This window comes from Pseudonaja textilis, chromosome 4 (genome assembly GCF_049901715.1).
Source record: "Pseudonaja textilis isolate UNSWEBS1 chromosome 4, rPseTex1.2, whole genome shotgun sequence".
In the NCBI taxonomy this organism is placed as follows: Eukaryota; Metazoa; Chordata; class Lepidosauria; order Squamata; family Elapidae; genus Pseudonaja; species Pseudonaja textilis.
The window spans coordinates 85852801-85873193 of NC_141993.1; the positions used below are offsets into that span (position 1 = coordinate 85852801).

The 20393-nt window shown below is 47.9% G+C and overlaps 1 protein-coding gene across 1 annotated transcript in view; it reads left to right on the plus strand.

Annotated features, from left to right (window-relative positions):
- The first annotated feature begins 12900 nt into the window (after positions 1–12900).
- The window catches only part of EPHB3 (EPH receptor B3), a 134452-nt gene continuing 126959 nt past the window's right edge, over positions 12901–20393 (plus strand). The window contains exon 1 of the mRNA XM_026718896.2: positions 12901–13812. Coding sequence (XP_026574681.2) covers positions 12984–13812 — 829 coding nt within the window. The 5' untranslated portion in view covers positions 12901–12983. The remainder of the gene's footprint in view (positions 13813–20393) is intronic.

Genomic DNA, 20393 nt, shown 5'->3' on the forward strand with positions numbered 1-20393 from the left:
GGCTTCCAAATTTAAAACAGAAACGGCTGTGAAAGTCTGACTCACAGACGAACACAATGCAGAAGCCTGATGATGGCAGATGAGATTCTGCTGAAATGTTGCTACAACTTTAAAAGCACAACTATCATGACATGGGAAAATAACCGAACAAAGCTGAATACCATACATACATACATAGATACATAGATACATACTTACATACATACATACACACAGTATATATATATATGTAAAATGAGGACCCAAATTGCTGGGGGCAATATGCTGAGTCTATAAACCGCTTAGAGAGGGCTGTAAAGCACTATAAGGTGGTATATAAGTCTAAGTGCTATTGCTATTCTATTCTATTCTTTCAAGAAAAGATTGAAAAACCATTTGTCTGGGATGGTGCAAGAACTAACACCCTGGTGGGATTCACATGACTGAATAAGCCATCATTTTTTTTTTGAACCATTTTTTTTTAAACCAACCCACAAGCGTCCTGGCTTATCGATTGCCCTCACTTGTAAATCACAGCTTACAAAGCAGGACTGGCCATTAATGTCAAAATCAAATAATTATGGGTTAGCACAATACAGACAGGAGAGCCGGCAAATTTTTGCCCTTGAATTCCTCCATCATCTGGTCCAATTGATTAGAGAATGGCAGAAGATGGATTTAAGGATGGGCTCAGTTATTCAAGGCCTAATCTCATCCATCGATTCCTGTGCAGCTCCAGTCAACAGCTGGAGCAGCCCAATTCGCACAAAATAATCTTTCCAGGACGAGCAACAAGCCAGCATTAAAACAGAGCATGAAAACATCGGGCCTCGTGGCTGAGCTTGTCAAGAATTTGTGGTTGAATCCTCCTAACAACCCAGCAAGATAGGCTAGGATGGAAGAGAAAGGAATAACAGGGCATATGCATCACATTAATTCGATGTATTACTTAATCATTATTATCAAATAAAGCACAGCTGTTGGACTATGATTCATAGTCTGTGATTCCTGTGGTCCAGCATAAAAGGAGGTGTCCGACTGTCAAGGAATAATTTAACTCAATGTTTTTCAACTCTGGCAACTTTAAAATATGTAGACTTCAACCCCTCCCCCGAAAATTATATTTTTATCTGTATAGATGGTCTTTGACTTATGGTCACAATTGAGCCCAAATGTCTGTGGAGATCCTCTATCATGCCCCCATCAGAGTCTGAATCTGAGGAGGAAGACAAACAGCGGACAGGGAATGGGACTGTGGCTCCATTGGCTGTGGAGGAGGCTGGGGAAGTGCAAAGTCCGGCTGGGCAGAGCAAGGAAGAGATAGAACAAGGGAGAGCAAGTTCAGAGGAAGACTCAGACCCACCCCCTCTTCATCCTAGGGCATGCAGGGGGGAATGGAGAAGAGAACAACATGGGTTGCATGGCTTACGGGGGAGGAAAGGGCCCTGATTCCCTTCATTAGCCACATCTGGGAATGAAAGTTTGTAAGAACTGAATGCTAACTGCGGCAGCTTCTGGGAGCAAACGTGACTTTATCCTGTGTTGTTGTTGCTTATCTGTGTTCTTGGCGTCTTCCCGTGTGAGTTTTGCTATGCCTTCACATCTGGAATTCTTGCTCCTGCCCTGCCAAACTAATTACCTCAGTTTGGTTTGATTGGACTTAAAGTTACAGTTTGTGTTGACCATGTTTTGGACTTGATTCTCTGCAGCCAAAGGCTGTTCCTGGGAGTTTTTCTCCAACCAGAAGGTAACCTGGACATTGGGGGCAAAATTGGAACTAATAAAGGACTCATTGAATAACTGACTGTGTTGCCTTTGTGCCACGCCCTGGGTCATCACAGGTGATGGTTGTACCAAAGGTGTGTTTCAAAAGGCAACTGGATTCGTTTCTCTTTGAAAGCGTTTCCAAGTTCAGCGAAACATTTTTAAGGAATAAACAAAAGTTTAGTTGCCTTTTCAAAAGGACCTTTGAGTCCAAATGTCTGTTGCTAAGAGAGACAGTTGTCCGATGAGATGTTCCCCATTTAACCACCATTTTTGCCACCGCTGTTAAGCGAATGGCTGCGGTTGTTAAGTGAGTCATGCAGTTATTAAGCAAATCTTGCTTCTCCTATTGATTTTGCTTGTCCAAAGCAGGCTGGGCAGGCCGCCAATCACGATTGCATGACGCGGGGAAAGTGCAACTGTCATAAGTACATGCCAGTTGCCAGGCATCTGAATTTTGATTACGTGACCAAGGGAACTCTGCAACGGTTTGAATAACTCTTTTTCTATATTTTTTCTTCCCTTTTTTCCTTCTGTACCCGCAATTTTGCTTTTTCCCCAACCCATTTTTTCCTTTTTTTTTCTCTTTCTGTTTCCTTGTATTTTACCTTCTGCTGGAACTCAAGAAAGTCGTATAAAACAGATTCTTTTCTTTTTGTCTTTTTGCTGCCTTTAAAAAAAAAAATCCTTTGTGCATTTTTATTTATTTTATTTTATTTTTCTGATTAGGTTTCTTTCTGTAGATTTTTATTCTTGTGTAATTTTTCCCCCAATAAAAAGAAGAAAAAAAGAAGAAGAAAGAAAAAATGAAAGAGATGCCATCAACAAGCGAGGAAGCAGACCAGGGCCTAAAATCCCTTTTTCCCATGCCATGCCAGTCAATCTTTGGCTTGCATTTAGCAATAGCATAGCACTTTGTCTTATATACCGCTTCCCAGTGCTTTACAGTCCACTCTATCCACATTACAGAGGCAGCATATCGGCCCCAACAATTTGGATTCTCATTTTGCCAACCTTGAAAAGATGGAAGGCTGAGTCAACCTTGAGCCGGTCAGGATCGAACTCCTGGCATTGGGCAGAATTAGCCTGCAATGCTGCGTTCTAACCACTGCACCACCACGGCTCCGTCTGTTTAACTTCCCTCCCCCGAAATAAACAGTTGTGCTTGTTTGTTTCCAGAAAAAAAAAGAGCCTTGGTGAGTCCCTGCTGTTCTCTCGCCTAAAACGTTCCTTGCCAGAAAAACCGCAGGTAAATTGGACTCCTTTGCAAAGTCATTTGCAAGCGACGACTTTGTTCTTCAGTCCAATTAAGATAAGAGATACATTTCTTTTGAAAAAGCAGCCCGCAAAGTTGGGCCCACGCATTGCTAGAAGATCTGCAAATAGGCAGATATATCTGGGAAAGAACAGCAAATGTTCCCTACCTGGGCTTCTCTCACAACCGCCCCCTCAAAGCCAGGGGGAAAAAAAAACATGGAAATAAGGTGGATCCCAGAAGGGAAGTTTCACCAGGAATGATTCAGGCGGTGAGGCTTTTGCACATTCGGCAGTCTGCGACTGAAGGAGAAGGAACTGGGACCCGCCTCCGGCTGGCAGGGGGAAGAGGCTGAATCACATCCACCGAAAGGTTTGTCTCGCTGATGGACGCCCGCATGGGCAGGAGTCAAGGGAAGGAGATTGAACGGGTGTTGCCAAAGGAAGAAAGCAGAGCGGAGGACCTGACAATCGGGCAGGTGGAGCTGGGCCAAAAATGATTCAGATCAGATCTGTGAGCTGAGTTTCGACCTGGATTGTACGCTTATTTCCAGCGGGAGGAAGAAGGAAGAAGGAGGAGAGGGAGAGGGAGGAGGAGGAGGAAGAGGGAGGAGGAAGAGGGAGGAGGAAGAAGAACACAGAGGATGAAGAACAGGAGAAGGATGAAGAGGAAGGAAGAGAAGGAAAAAAGGAAGGAGAAGAAGAAAGAGAAGGAAGAGGAAGAGAAGAGGGGGGAAGAAGAGAAGGAAAAAGGAAGGAAAAGAAAGAGGAGAAAGAAGAAAAAAGGAGAAGAAGAAAGAAAAGGAGGAGGAGGAGAGGGGGAGGAAGTAGAGAAAGAAAAAGGAGAAGAAGAAAGGAGGAGGAGAGGGGAGGAGGTGAAGGAAGAGAAGGAAAAAGGAAGGAAAAGAAGAAAGAGAAGGAGGAAGAGGAGGAGACGGGGGATGAAGAAGAGAAGGAAAAAGGAGGAGAAGAGGGGATGAAGAAGAGAAGGAAAAAGAAGGAAAAGGAGGAGAAAGAAGAGAAGAAAAAGGAGAAGAAAGGAGGAGGAGGAGAGGGAGAGGAGGAGGAAGAGAAGGAAAAAAGGAAGGAGAAGAAGAAAGAGAAGGAGGAGGAGGAGGAGAAGAGGGGGGATGAAGAAGAGAAGGAAAAAGGAAGGAAAAGGAGAAAGAAGAGAAGAAAAAAGGAGAAGAAAGGAGGAGACGGGGAGGAGGGGGAGGAAGAGAAGGAAAAAAGGAAGGAGAAGAAGAAAGAGAAGAAGGAGGAGGGGGAGATGAAGAAGAGAAGGAAAAAAGGAAGGTAAAGAAGGAGGAGGAGAAAAGTTGGAGGAGAAGAAGGGAAGAAAAAAGGAGAAGGAAGAAGAAAGGAGGAAGAGGAGAGGGGGAGGAGGAAAAGGAGAAGGACTAGACTTCCTGTCTCAGGAACATCTCTGGAGTTTTTCCCCCTCCTTTGCTGGTACTTTGCTTGTGTGGAGTGACCATTCGAAGTTACAATGGCACTGAAAAAAGGGACTTATGACCATTTTTCACACTTACGACTGTTGCAGCATCCCCACAGTCACAAGAGGCCAGGCGAGGAGATGTGTGTCTCAATGTGAGTGATATTGAGTTGGCCATGCCCAGCCAGTCATATGACCACCAAGCCATGCCCACCAACTAAGCCACGCCCACAGAACCAGTTGTTAAAAAATTTGAACCCTACCCCTGTCCTAAACTATATATTTTTCGAATAGTTTTTGGTTGTTGTGGCTATAATACTGTGCTCCAGTTCCACTAATTTTCAGAAGAAACTGGACAGCCACTTGTGTGAAATACTATAGATTCTCCTGCTTGACAAGGGGGCTGGACTAGATGACCATGAAAGTCCCTTCCAGCTCTATTCTGATTGATGGAACACATAGCTGATGTCGGCCGGTTTTCTGCTTTGTGATTTTGGATGGGAACAATAAATATAGTATCTAGTAATGTCTGGGGTGTTCTAGTGCAGGGGTCTCCAACCTTGGCAACTTTAAGACTTGTGGACTTCAATTCCCAGAATTCCTCAGCCAGCAAAGCTTAAAGTTGCTAAGGTTGGAGACCCCTGTTCTAGTGTGCTGCTCTTTGTAAATGGATGAAGTTTTTCCAAATTTAGGGCACCCAAATTCTAAATCTTGGTAGAAGAGTAAGAGTAAGAATAGTACCTAGCTACACACAGTATATCTCCAATAATTATTTTTGCCTGTCAGATCCTTCCCAAGTTAGGCAGTCCTTGACTTATGAGTACAAATGAGACCAAAATTTCTGCTGTTAAGTCAGACATTGGTTAGGTGAGTTTTGCCCGTTTTATGATGTTTCTTGCCACAATTGTTAAGTGAATCACTGCAGTTGTTAAGTTAGTAACATGATTGTTATTTTTAAGTGAATCTGGCTTCCATGTTGACTACAATGGACGCTACAATTGTCATAAATAGGGGCCAGTTGCCAAGCATCTGAATTTTGATCACAGGACCATGGGGATGTCGTAGAAGTCATACGGGTGAAAAATGGCCATAAGTCCCTTTTTTAGTCCCTTTGGAACTTTGAGCAGTCACTAAATGAACTATTGCAACTCAAGGACTACCTGCAGTCAAAAATATTGTCATGTTTCAAGGATATGCAACTTTTCCCCCCCCATAGTTGAACTGAGATGTTGTTCCATTCCAATTTTCATGTCTTAGTGTCCATTTTGTTTTTAATTGTTAGCCACCTAGAGAAATGCATTTGAGATGGGCGGCCACACACATTTAATAAATGAATGAATATGAAATAAATAAATTCTGGTATGGCACCCAGCACACCAGCCAATCTTATAGCACTGCTGTGACTTTCTTTTTTTTCCCCTCACAGATGTTCTTGCTCTCTCTTCGAAGGATTCCCAGGCCTGGAAGTAAAGTAAAACTATAAAATGAGATAACATCACCTGCATAAGCAGAAATAAAATACTGGAACCATCTCCGCCTTCAATCTTTTGAGGTTTGGGAAGTCAAAAGGAGGTGTTGATTTTATTTTCTTCACACTCCAAATTGACATCTTTCCACTAAGTAGCCATGGTGCAATTCTGCCAGGTGCTGGAAAGTCACTAATAGGGTTGAGAGCCATTAAAAGTTTGAAAAAAATACAACAAAGGAAAAAAAAGAAAAGGAATATCATTTTTAGCGGTAGTTCTAATTCTTATTATTCGTGTACACGTATGTATAGATAGATACTGTAGACAGATAGATCTTTACATAACTATATTTTTTTCACTTTTAACAAATATTTTCCAAGTGTCTTTGCTTCCTTTGATAATATATGCATGTATTTTTATCTTTCTATTTTGTTTGTATGTTTCATTTCCTTTTTGTCACTATTTTAAAAGCAATGGAAAAATTAAATAAATTAAAAGAAAACCGAGTCGTGTGCCAAACACACCATGTTTTATCAGATGCCTTTCATTTATTATCAAATGAGAAGATCCACTTTTTTGCAGATTCCCTGGAGGTTTTTCCCCCCAAAAAATCTTCTGTCCCCAAAGAAAATGGAACTCAGTCCTTGTGGCTTATGTGGATTATTTATTAATATTTTTATTCTGTCTTTATTACTGTAAAAATAATTCTTGGCAGCAAACATTCATAATACCCCTTCTTCTACCTGTTCCTCAAAACAACAACCCTGTGAGGTGGACTGGACTGAAAGAAAATGACTGCCCAAAGTAACTCAATGGCTTTCATTCCTAAGGTGGAACTAGAACTCACACTCTCCTGGTGATTGGCCGAAAATCACCCAGCCGGCTTTCATGTCTAAAGTGGAATTAGATTCGCAGTCTCCTGGTTTTAGGCAAGCGCTTTAATCATTACGCCAGACTAGTTACGTTCTTTCCTTCTAATGCACCGCATGATTCTTGACCAGAGTTGGTACATACACTATGCAAAAGGAAATAGGGGATGAGGGGAAGGAAAGGGAAGTAGATGAAAGGAAGGAAAGGGAAGAGAAGGAAGAGTGGATGAGGGAAGGGGAAGGGAAGTAGATGAAGGGGAGGGAAGGGAAGGAAGAATGGATGAGGGGAAGGAAAGGGAAGTAGATGAAGGGAAGGGAGGGGAAGGGAGAGTGGATGAGAGGAAGGGAAGTAGATGATAGGAAGGAAAGGGAAGAGAAGGAAGAGTGGATGAGGGAAGGGAAGGAAGTAGATGAAGGGGAGGAAGGAAGGAACAATGGATGAGGGGAAGGAAAGAGAAGTAGATGAAAGGAAGGAAAGGAAGAGAAGGAAGAAGTGGATGAGGGAAGGAAAGGAAGTAGATGAAAGGAAGGAAAGGGAAGAGAAGGAAGAGTGGATGAGGGGAAGGAAAGGGAAGTAGATGAAGAGGAGGGAGGGAAGGAAGAATGGATGAGGGGAAGGAAAGGGAAGTAGATGAAGAGACGAAAGGGAAGAGAAGGAAGAGTGGATGAGGGAAGGGGAAGGGAAGTAGATGAAGGGGAGGGAAGGGAAGGAAGAATGGATGAGGGGAAGGAAAGGGAAGTAGATGAAGAGACGAAAGGGAAGAGAAGGAAGAGTGGATGAGGAAGGAAGGGAAGTAGATGAAGGGGAGGGAAGGGAAGGAAGAATGGATGAGGGGAAGGAAAGGGAAGTAGATGAAGAGACGAAAGGGAAGAGAAGGAAGAGTGGATGAGGGAAGGGAAGTAGATGAAAGGAAGGAAAGGGAAGAGAAGGAAGAGTGGATGAGGGAAGGGAAGTAGATGAAAGGAAGGAAAGGGAAGAGAAGGAAGAGTGGATGAGGGGAAGGAAAGGAAGTAGATGAAGAGATGAAAGGGAAGAAAGGAAGAGTGGATGAGGGAAGGGAAGGGAAGTAGATGAAGGGGAGGAAAGGAAGAGAAGGAAGAGTGGATGAGGGGAAGGAAAGGAAGTAGATGAAAGGAAGGAAAGGGAAGAGAAGGAAGAGTGGATGAGGGAAGGGAAGGAAGTAGATGAAGGGAGGAAAGGGAAGGAAGAGTGGATGAGGGAAGGAAAGGGAAGTAGATGAAAGGAAGGAAAGGGAAGAGAAGGAAGAGTGGATGAGGGAAGGGGAAGGGAAGTAGATGAAGAGACGAAAGGGAAGAGAAGGAAGACTGGATGAAGGGAAGGGAAGGGAAGGAAGAGTGGATGAGGGAAGGAAAGGAAAGAGGAGGAAGGGTGGATGAGGGGAAGGAAAGGGAAGTAGATGAAGGGGAGGAAAGGAAGAGAAGGAAGAGTGGATGAGGGGAAGGAAAGGAAGTAGATGAAAGGAAGGAAAGGGAAGAGAAGGAAGAGTGGATGAGGGAAGGGGAAGTAGATGAAAGGAAGGAAAGGGAAGAGAAGGAAGAGTGGATGAGGGAAGGGGAAGTAGATGAAAGGAAGGAAAGGGAAGAGAAGGAAGAGTGGATGAGGGAAGGGGAAGTAGATGAAAGGAAGGAAAGGGAAGAGAAGGAAGAGTGGATGAGGGAAGGGGAAGGGAAGTAGATGAAGGGGAGAAAGGAAGGAAAGAGTGGATGAGGGAAGGGGAAGGGAAGTAGATGAAGGGGAGGAAAGGGAAGGAAGAGTGGATGAGGGAAGGAAAGGGAAGTAGATGAAAGGAAGGAAAGGGAAGAGAAGGAAGAGTGGATGAGGGAAGGGGAAGGAAGTAGATGAAGAGACGAAAGGAAGAGAAGGAAGACTGGATGAAGGGAAGGGAAGGGAAGGAAGAGTGGATGAGGGAAGGAAAGGAAAGAGGAGGAAGGGTGGATGAGGGGAAGGAAAGGGAAGTAGATGAAGGGGAGGAAAGGGAAGAGAAGGAAGAGTGGATGAGGGGAAGGAAAGGGAAGTAGATGAAAGGAAGGAAAGGGAAGAGAAGGAAGAGTGGATGAGGGAAGGGGAAGTAGATGAAAGGAAGGAAAGGGAAGAGAAGGAAGAGTGGATGAGGGAAGGGGAAGTAGATGAAAGGAAGGAAAGGGAAGAGAAGGAAGAGTGGATGAGGGAAGGGGAAGTAGATGAAAGGAAGGAAGGAAAGGGAAGAGAAGGAAGAGTGGATGAGGGAAGGGAAGGGAAGTAGATGAAGGGGAGGAAAGGGAAGGAAGAGTGGATGAGGGAAGGAAAGGGAAGTAGATGAAAGGAAGGAAAGGAAGAGAAGGAAGAGTGGATGAGGGGAAGGAAAGGGAAGTAGATGAAGAGACGAAAGGGAAGAGAAGGAAGAGTGGATGAAGGGAAGGGAAGGGAAGGAAGAGTGGATGAGGGAAGGGGAAGTAGATGAAAGGAAGGAAAGGGAAGAGAAGGAAGAGTGGATGAGGGGAAGGAAAGGGAAGTAGATGAAAGGAAGGAAAGGGAAGAGAAGGAAGAGTGGATGAGGGAAGGGGAAGGGAAGTAGATGAAGGGGAGGAAAGGGAAGGAAGAGTGGATGAGGGGAAGGAAAGGGAAGTAGATGAAAGGAAGGAAAGGGAAGAGAAGGAAGAGTGGATGAGGGGAAGGAAAGGGAAGTAGATGAAGAGACGAAAGGGAAGAGAAGGAAGACTGGATGAAGGGAAGGGAAGGGAAGGAAGAGTGGATGAGGGAAGGAAAGGGAAGAGAAGGAAGGGTGGATGAGGGGAAGGGAAGTAGATGAAGGGAAGGGAAGGGAAGAAAAGGAAAGAAAAGGAGATGGAAGGGAAAGAGATGAAGGGAAGGGCAACTGCTTATGTTCTGCACCTTCAACCTTATCCAGAATGTTTTACCCAGAATGGGGCAGGTAGGATCTCAGTGGTCCACCAGAATTAATTCTTGAACATTGGATGAGAAAAAACTGTTTTATTTTTGATCTCATGACTGAAATACCTCAGTTTTTGCCGCTTCTCCCACCCCAGTATCTTATCTTCCGACTGTACATTCCTTCAAAGTCCCTCCTTACTGGGCTAATTCGATCATACAGCATCTCTGTGCAATTACTGGAAAGGATAAAAAAATAAAACCATTCCACAGAACCGGGCAGAACCTGAGACATCTGGGCAGATGTTACAATCACAGCAGGGGCTTGGCTTGGCTTTTCAGGTCAAAGCCTTAAAAGCCCCCATTCCCCAAAGCCAGGGTCTCCAAGCATGTGCAGAGTGCAATTTGACTCAGGCTTAAGGCAAGCAAAGATTGTTGCCCAATTGCAAAAACAAACAAACAAACCAACAAACAAAAATCTGAATGAAGAAATCAGGGGGAAACTGACTGGGAGGGGAGAGCAAAAAGAGAAAGGCCGCTCGGAGCCTGTTTGATCACGAAACATAGATCTCTGCTTGCAATCCTTGAGCAAGCGGGAGGACTGGCAGACCCGTTTCAGCTACCACTCTAATTGCCTGCAACAGGATATTTCAGGAGAAGCGATCAAGGGGACAGCAAGCTTTAAAAGCATTTTTTTTCCTCCAAATCTCTCTTTAAAACAAAAACGGAGAGTTTTCACGAAAATTGGAAGGAAAGGGAAGCCCGTTAGGGAAGGCAGAGAGAGAGAGAGAGAGAGAGAGGGAGCGATGGGCTTAGTTAGGAAACAAGTGACCTGAATTGCTGGGCCTGCGGCTGCCAAAGGAGCCTCGTTGCTGCCTCTCGGTTTGCACAATGAAGGCCAGGCCTGTTTTCTATAAGGTCTTGTGGACGTGTCCGTCAGGCGCCCTCCTCCCGTTCAGTCTCTCTTCCTCTCTCTCTCTCTGTCTCCCTCCCCATCCCTCTTTCTTGACTCTCTCTCTCTCCCTCCTCATCCCTCCCTCTCTCCTTCCCCATCCCTCCCTCCCTCCTTCTGTCTCCTCCTCCCCATCCCCATCCCTCTCTCTTGGCTCTGTCTCTCCCTCCCCATCCCTCCCTCCCTCTGTCTCCTTCCCCATCCCTCCCTCTCTTTCTCTGTCTCTCCCTCCCCTCCCTCCCTCCCTCCCTCCCTCTCCTTCCCCATTCCTCCCTCCCTCTCTTTCTCTGTCTCTCCCTCCCCATCCCTCCCCTCCTCTGTCTCCTTCCCCATCCCTCCCTCTATCTCTCTCTCTCTCAGCCCCCTCTCTTCCTCCCTCTCTTTCTCTCTCTCCCTCCCCATCCCTCTCTCTTGTCTCTCTCCCTCCCTATCCCTCCCTCCCCCTCTCCCCCTCCCCTCTCTTCCTTCCTTTCTGTCTCTCTCTCTCTCCCTCCCCATCCCACCCTCCCTCTCTTTCTCTTTCCCTCCCCATCCCTCTCTCTTGTCTCTCTCTCCCTCCCTCCCCCCCTCCCTCTCTCTCCTCTTCCCCCATCCCTCCCTCTCTTTCTCTGTCTCTCCCTCCCCTCCCTCCCTCTCTCTCCTTCCCCATCCCTCCCTCTCTTTCTCTGTCTCTCCTCCCCTCCCTCCTCTCTCTCCTTCCCCATCCCTCCCTCTCTTTCTCTGTCTCTCCCTCCCCCTCCCTCCCTCTCTCTTCCCCATCCCTCCCTCTCTTTCTCTGTCTCTCCCTCCCCTCCCTCCCTCTCTCTCCTTCCCCATCCCTCTCTCTTCTTTCTCTCTCCATCCCTCCCCCTCCCTCCCTCTCTCTCCTTCCCCATCCCTCCCTCTCTTTCTCTGTCTCTCCCTCCCCATCCCTCTCTCTGTCTCTCTCTCCCCCTCTTCCTCCCTCTCTGTCTCTCTCTCTCCTTCCCCATCCCTCCCTCCCTCCCTCTCTTTCTCTCTCTCCCTCCTCCCCATCCGTCCGTCCCGTGCCCCCACTCTCTCTCTGCCGCCCATTTCACGATCCGTCCCGCCCCGATCGTCTCCATCACCCCTTCGGGATCCGAGAAGGATGCGCCTTAATCCGGATGAACGCCTGGCAGCCGCCGGCTCGGAATCGGAACAAGGGCCGCCGGGCTGGATGAAAGGGTCGCCTCGGAGAAAGCATTGGGCGATGGGGAGCCCAAAGCTGCGAAAGGCTCCGGGACGCTCCGTGGCGTGGGGACCCAATTCTCTCCCCCTCCCTCCCCCGGTGCAAAAAAAGCTTGCAAAACTGGAAGAAAGCGCGCGGGGGGGGTTGAGATCTGGGTTCCTCGCCTCCTTCTCTCCCCAGTTCCATGGCCGAACCCAGTTCAGGCGGCAAAAGAGCCGAGCCGAGAAAGCAGCGGGCAGAGGAAGCCCCGTTTTTGCAACCTACCCTTGAAAGAAATACCCAGCACGCTCCCAAGCTCCTGTCATCTCGGAGGATGCGTTGGGATTAGGAAGGGAGACGCGACGGGTGCCAGTGGATCCGGCCGATAGCTTTCCTCGTCGAGTCGATCTACAGACCCGTTAATTCGGTTCAGGATTCCCCTCAAGCCCCCACCCCCACCCCCTCCAGACTTATTGATGCTTTCCAGATGTGCTAGCTAGGAGGACTCGCGCGGGTCCCCAGACATCTGGAGGGCACCTGGTTGGAGGAGGAGGAGGAGGAGGAGGTGAAGATCTGGGCTCGGGCCACGCCTGTTACTCCGGGTCCGACTCCGGTTTACCGACGTCCGGCTGCTTCTCTTTCTCCCTTTCCTTTTCAACGCCCCCCCTCCACCCGCCCCCCCGTGTGAACGGAAACGGGCGAGTTAGAAGGCGCTCCCGTTGTGGGGGGGGGGAGGGGGACCGTGTCCTCCCGCTCGCTGCCGCTAGGTGGCGCGCTCCCCTCGCGGATCCTTGCAACGCCGCTCGGCCAATGGGGGAGGCGGGCATAAAATCCCCTGCCATGGATTGGCCCGATGGCCCCGCCCCTTTTAATTCATCTTTCTCCCAAAGCCGGCCTCTTCGAGGCCCCTCCCCCTCCCCCAAGACCCTCCCTCCCACCCAACCCGCTTCCGAGGCGGCAACCCGAAGGTCCAATCGGCGGGAAGCTTGGCGGTTGCTAGGGGCGAGTCCCCCCAGCCCCCGCCCCCCGTCGCCGGCGCCGAGCGGGCGCGGGGTTGCTAAGGGGCGGGGCCTGCGGGGTGTGATGGACAGCGGAGCCACGCCCCCTGGGTCTCAGCCGCGGCGGCCGAGCCGGAGCTCTCAGAGCGAGAGCGTGAGCCGCTGGGGCAGCATCGTAGAGCGGGGTCGGGTGGCTCGCCGGCGGCCGATGTGCATCGAGCCTCCGAAGTCGACGCACCCCGCGGGAAGAGGAGAAGAGGAGCCCCGGCAGCTCGAAACAAGTCGGGCCGAAGGTTGCCCCCGCCTCCCCGGCCCCGAAACCCAAGGATTCGTAAAGCCGGAACGCACCGGACCGTCCCCCCACCGTCCCGGATACACCGGAGTAGGGATCCCGTCAAAACGATCGCAGCGCCCGGCGGGACGTCTGGTCCCTCCCGGTAGGGAGGACTGCGCGGATCGAGTCTCTGGTTCGGCCCCGAACTTGGATCGGCTCGGCTCGGGCGCCCCCCTCCTCCCCGAAACGCTTCGGATTCCAGCGGGGTTGGCCCGGCACAGCTGGACTGATCGCGCCCTCGGAGAAAGAGGGTCTTGGGGCGCTCCGGGGTTGAATCCGAGCGGCGGCCAGGTCGGAGGGCTACGAGACGGGGGTCGTCGGGGGTCGTCGGGACTCGTGAGGCATCTTCATCAACGCCGGGTTCGGAGCCGCGTTTTGGACGGAGGGTACCGTTCCGATCTTGCTTGGGGACCCCGGATCGCTTTTCCCCCGCGCCCGGAGGAGTTTCATCGCGGGAGCCGAAGCGACTCGGGGGGGGCGGGGGGCGGAGGACGGGTGGTGGTCGGATCCTTGCCTTGGACGTCGCCGAAGGACTTTTCCCCGGGGGCTCAGGAACCTGCAGCCGCCCCGCCGCCGGGCTCCGGCCCCGCGATGGCTGCGGCCCGCCCGGGGGCGCCCCAGCTGCTGCACCCGGGGACGACGCTGCTGCTCCTGCTGCCGCTGCTCCTGCTCCTCCTGCCGGGGGGCTGCCGCGCTTTGGAAGGTGAGCCCCGCCGACCAGAGTCAGCGCGGTCTCGGGGAGGGATTGCCGCCTGGCCTGGATCCATCCAGCCGCTTTGGGAGGAGACGCGTGTTCCCGGGAACGGGGTTTATGGCGTGGGGACGGTCGGGAACGGCCGTCTGTCAATCATTTTTTTGGGGGGAGAGGGCCGAAGACACGTGTTTCTCCTTACCTCGCGAATCCACACGACCTCTTTTGCACGGACCTGTCCTGCGAAGGGTTTGGCCGGCCTTGGAAATTCTCTGGAGATGCAGGTTTCTCACCCTATTCTGGAGCCTTTCTTTTCTCCTCCCCACACTCAAGATTGTCTAACCGAGGCCAATAAACTAGTTCTCTGGAGGTTGGAGTAATCCGGTCTTGGCTGCCTGGCTTGAAGGCTCCGTTTATCTACGGTTCCTTAGATTTGCTAAGCTCTTTGGTTGAGATTTCTTGCCCGAAAAGTGCTCCTTTTAAAGGATTGGGCAGGTTTTTGCAGATCAATTGGGCTAAACTTCAGTTTGAAATCCTTGGTACAATCTTAGCTGTGCTTAGATTAAGACCTGGTTCAGTTGTGCACCAGCTGTATTCACACAAGAGCCTGTCCCTCTGGTTTGCTCGGCCCAATTTCCCAGGTTCAGAAAAGCCCCAGTGCGATGGTAATGCAGAGTAAGGCGTGAGCACAGCCAAAACTGAGTTATGTGCTTGTCGCACGGCTAAAATTCCTTGTTTCGCCCATGGCAGGACACAATCCTTCTATATCTGTCGGTTTTTAAATCAATAAAATTAAGCGGTGGATGCGAAACTCCAGAAAACAGTCCCTCTTCACTTTTAAATTACAGCTGACGAATGTGGAGACTCCCAATTTCTCTGTATCACAAGAGGGGAAAGGGGGCTCTTTACTTAGCCAGTTTGAAGTTCTGCAAAAGTGGATTGGTTGGTGGGAAAATCAAAGTTTTCCTTGTCACTGGAGACCACGCTAAGCGAAAACGCAATTGTTTTGAGTTAACATACCCTGTGAGCCTAATCGATGGTGGCTTATTTAACAGACCTTGATTAAGGAAACAAAGGCTTTCTTTCTCAGGAACTCGGTCCCTCTGTTGTGGTGACATGCCATGGCTTCACCCATTCCTGTTTTAAATTGGAATAACTCGAAGCTTTCGTTAAAATTCAGAGCTGTTTTCCATCGTTGGACTGGTTTGTGCATAGCTGATGCTTTCATATACCCATCACTTTGAAAGAAAGGCAGCTTCCAGGGGAAATCCCTCTCTGTATATAAGTGTGTGTGTGTGTGTATGTGTGTGTGTATTATATATATATAAATGTAATCACATTTATAAGTCCCTCATCTCATGTTAGTGCCTCTTGTCGATCCTCTTTTTTCTCTCCGCTCGATCCTGAAGGCCTCAATTGATGATGTTGAATTCCTTGCAGGTTGGTTGTTCTTCTAAGAAACTCGGGAGGACTTGTTCCTAGTCGGTTGCAAAGAGAGGCTTCCTCAAGTTGGTCTTTTTCAAGTTTTAGTTGCAGCTGAAAAACGCCGGGTTCAGACATTGTCTCGGTTTGGAACTTTCACACTTGGTCTCAGGGTGAAACACCAGAGTCAAAAATACCTTCTCAGTGTGTTCAAATAGAACAGATCCAGAAGTTGATTCACCCTGAAATGTTTTACTAAATAGTCCCATAACTTGATTTTTTTTTTTTACAGGTTTGTCCCGATTCTCTGTAAGCGCCTTAATTTCTCACTTCACCACTCTTAATCTGCAGCTTTAAAGTGAGTTTTTCCTGGAATGTTTCTGAAGTATATCAGACATTTCCCCCTTCTTTGAAAACACCTTTAAACCTGGCCATGGAGAGCGTTGGTTGTTTTCCTTAAAATCTTCAAAGCGTCCATCAAATGTCTCCTCCCCTGCCCCCTATTCCTGTTTGATGCTGCCTTACAGTTTGATATTCCAAAGCACTTTGTTGGCCTGGGTTGGCTCCAGTCCTCTCTTTGTTGGGAGACAGATGGAGAGGTAGAAGGAGGATGTATATTCCCCTTTTGTTCATGCTTTCTTGGAACCGGTGATTTCCAAGAAAAAGAGGAAGAAAACTAGAGAGATCTGCTAGAGGTCGGCTTCCTTTCTGGAAATTAAACAGCAATGGTAAAAACATAATAATAATTATTGGGAGGACGTTGATCACCATTCTGATGAATATTTTGCTAGGATCTTTGTTTGGCCTGTTCATAGATTAAGGACGGTGTGATATTTATACATCAGAATCTTCATGCTTGCAGCACTGGAGAATCTCGCCCCCGTCAATAAAAGCATATTTGTAGTTCATCATATCCAAAAAGGCAAATTGGCATTTCAAGAGGCCGGCATTACAGGACCATAACTGAGGCGGGTTGTGGATTTTCTTGCTTCTTCAAGAGGCCTCCATCTACTTTTTAAATGCTCCCCTAGTTGGTGTGTAGCCTTCATCCCTTAGCTGATTGCTTCCGTGCAGGGGGTCCTTGGTTTTCTGGGTAGTGGGCTTGGACAGAATGGAGGGCAGGGGGCAGAGGAGCCCCTTAACCCAACTTTCTAACCCTGTTAAGCAAGATAAGGAATACAGGTACAATTTCCACGGGAGCTTTCTTCAGCAGAAGAGAAGAAAGGGGTGAAAAATTCAGACCCTGTTTTTTTTTTTCCAGCCGTCTTCTAAGAAACCCCAGCTCTGATTGGAGGTTTGTACATTAACCACTCCGACGTGGTTCATGCACAAAAGCTGGCTTTTTAACCTGCTCAGGGTTTTTTTTTTCCTTCTCTTTCTCTCTTCTTCCTCCAGTTTTCTACCAGCTGGACTCTGTGAATTGATTAATAGCGTGCGCCACTGCATATGCTGTGATTTATCAGTCAGGCGCTCTCGACTCCAATCAGGAGGCACTCCCCCAGGCTGGGCTGGCATCCTTCCCTCCTTACGTTGGCTCTTCGTTTGCCATTTTTTATGGGGTGGTTATGACGGACGGGCTGGTTAATGAGATCGAAATAAAAATTGAGAAAGGTAGATGCAAACTGGGCAGCAGGACTGCAACAGCACTGCTAGCGGGAAATTTAGCAAATGCCTGATGTGGAGTGCCAGGAATAAATTCGTGCACGCACGTTCCACTTAAGTGGCGACTGCCAGTCCCCCTGGGGATTTGGACCTGTGTGTCTGTGGGCCTGTCCAGTTTGGCTTGCCGAAAGCAGGGAGTCCTCAGCTTGTTGGTTACCTTCTTCCGCAGGTTCTGCAGAAGTTTTGTGGTTGATGGTCTTACGTATGCACATGTTTTTAGCCTTAGCTGGTTCTTTCGCCTCGTCTTCTCTCCACGATTGTATGGACACACTTTCTACTCTGGGCTTCCTGCAAGGTGGGATGGTATCTCCTCTCTCTCTCTCTCCCTCTCTCCCTCTCCCTCCCTCCCTCCCTCCAAGGCAGCGCAGGAGAAGAGACAATGGCAGCTTAGGGGAAAAGGTTTTATCCATAAAGGTTGCAGGAGAGGTTGGTGAGGCTGGAAGTGGGAAAAAAAAAAAAGAGGATTTCCTGCAAATTCCAGCATAAGCTACGTTGGATCTGTCTGAAACCACAGTGTGTTTTCAGCAGCACTTCGGCTGGCTAGAGAAGGAAAGTTTCGCTCAGGAGCAACCGTGTGCTTGGTTTTCTCTGGCAAAGGAGGCCGTCTTACGCTTGGTCCCTAAAGATCTGCTTTTCCAACTCGGCCCAACCACCGCGATCACCTTGCCGGGAGATGGAGGGAGCTCTTGACTTCCAAACGCCGGCCTCTTTTCTCGCTGTTTCCTGAGCTCCAACCCCAACCCTCCAACTTCCATTCCAGACATTCTAACCTCTACACTGGAAACAATATGATGGCCACCAAGAGTTGATTGATGGGAGCAGGGTATGAATTTGAAGGATGCATCGGCGTGGTTTAATTTAGCGGAAATCGGGTTGTTCTTTCCATGGCTTCTAAGAACTTTTGGGAGCCAGTCTCTTCCAACACCTTTGTCTTTTACTTCTTCGGGTCAGTGGCCCCAGATTGTCCACTGGGGTGGCTTTTGGCCCCTTTCTGAGTAATGCCAAAAAAGGGGGTGTGGATTTTGGCAAAGGGCAGACAAGTCTGGATTTTTTATTTTATTTTTTTTGTATCTGCCTCTGTCTTGCAGGAGAAACATTCGACTCCTTTGTCTGGCCTACCTTGCTGCACTCGTTTGTAAAGTTGGAGTACCGGGTCCTTGGTGGTCTCTGAGCTTGGTGGTTGGCTTGCAGACATTTCATTACTCGACTGGGTAATGTTATCAGTGAAATGGGGTTTCTGCAACCGAACCACCAAGCTCAGAGAGCACCGGAGAAGTCACAATTCAATTGAAATCCTTCTACTGAAAGCCGGTGTGGTTTGCCGAAAGGATTTGGGACAAAACCAATTTAGCCAAATTTAGCCATCGGGTGTGGTTCTGACATGCACATTACAATCCTTAATTGACGAAGAGGCTTGTCATCTGTCCAGACATGTAAGATTCATGGCATAACCACCATGTTTTCTCCTTTCTACCCTCATCCCAATTTAAACTCTGCATCAGCGTGGCCACTCCACGTATCTGCCCAAGAGAGTTTTTATTATGTTTATCTATTTCTTTGTTTATTCAGTTTGCATAGCCACCCATTTCAGATGAGTGACTGGGTGTGGAACAGCCATGAAATCAACTAAAACCAACGAAAACCCTACCACAAAAAAGAAAAATTAAACACAGTTAAAGTATTGTGAGTTAACAGCTCATGAAACCTTATGATTTTTAATAAAATGCATTTGTTGGCAAGGGTGCTACCAGAATTTGGGTGGTGCAGTGTTGGGAAAAGGGATTCTAGGAATTTTGGGGGGGACTGTAGGGATTTTTTTTAAAAAAAATACTTTGGTGTGTGTCAACTTGGTGGTGACACTTTATGCCATGGATATGCCTCTTAAAATACTGTAACCACCTTAAGAGAACTTAGGGAGTACATCACAGGCTGGGTTTTTTTCCCCTCCTGTTCGGCACATATTTGTGGATAATAATGTGGAGATTGAAATCTGCACCAGAGATCACAAATCTGGTACTGGCTGGTGGTATGAATGGGCCAAATGCAAACCAAGGGTTGCATAAGGCTGAATAAAAGGGATAGGGTCATGTATTATTTTCCAGGTTTTTCCTACAATGGAAAAGAATGAGAAATTTGGTTCAAGATTCCACGCTGCAGTTTGACAAAAGCTCTGTTTTATTGAACGCATAGAATACATTTTAGCATAATGTACGGCCGAGCTGCTGCTGAGTTAGACAAGAAAAAGATATCGGATCTTCTGTTTTTTACTGCCCAATCTATGGTGAAATCCTACAGTGTGGGGTGGGGGAAATTGTTGATATACAACCTTGACGTGTCAGATTCTGAACAATTGAACAAACTTCTTGCATTTGTGATTCCAGTGGTTTGCCAGAACTGACTTGTTTTCCTTGAAACTTGGAAAGTTTGAAGCTCGCAACGGCACTCCTAGTTCTACTTTCCTTAATTTTTCTGCATTCCTTTTCCCCCCCTTCATTTTTTCCCGTTAACCAATTTTATTCTTAATTTATGCTCTTGTTGCTACGATCCGTGGCCGCGACAGTAAACCAATGGATTTATATTACAATGCCTGTGTTGGTGTGCGTATTTGATGCTGAACCGTAGCATAATTGTATTCTTTTCAACCATTCCCCTCCTTAAATTATTCTTAGCATATGCTCTTGTTATTTTCTCTTGATGCAGAGAAAGTTTGCTTTCCTTTTGATTACAGTTCACTGAACTGTCTCCTCTCACAACGGGGATGTGATAGTCCTGCTGTTTTGTTGATCCTTTAATAAGGCTGGGTAAAATCCGGTCCAAGAACGAGACGAGATTCAGCTGGCTTTGTTCGGCCCTCCTAACTCCTTGCAAACTGGTCCAGCCTTCTGGGAAGAAAAAGGGTAAACTTTTGAGCCCAGGAACATGGCAACTAATTGGAGATGGGGGCAAATGAACGTTTCCAAGTGTCTCCTCATTTTACTTCACGTCTGTCGTTTGTTTACGGTGCTGTCTTTCCGCGCCAAGCCTGTTCTGCTTTGGTCTACTTGGCAAAAATTTGTCTCTCCCTTAAATGCTGAAATACTCAACGGTTGAGCCTGTTCATCTTTGCTTAGAGCCATTCTGCTTAGAGCAGTTGCTTTCGTGGCTTGTAGCGTGGTTGGTTACGAGTTGCAACCAAGGCAAGGACACGTTGCCGATTTTTATTTATTTACTTTTTGGTGGAAGCCAAGGAGCTGCCTATTCACCTTCTTTGCCTGGGCCGCTTGTTGCTGACGATTAGGCCCTGTGGAGTTCTTAATTAGACATCACCAGAAACCTGAATCACGGCGCATTTTGCTTTGTGCGTCTTGTTTTCTTTTTTTCTTTTTTTTTAATGAATTGCAGCTTGGCCTGCTCTCCTGACTCAAACTGGTTTGTCCGGATTAAGCGTCTCTGGCACTTGGTGCCAAAGCAGGAGAGAAGGAAAAGCAGGTGCTTCTTTGGCCAGACGGTTTTATTTATTGGGAGAACTG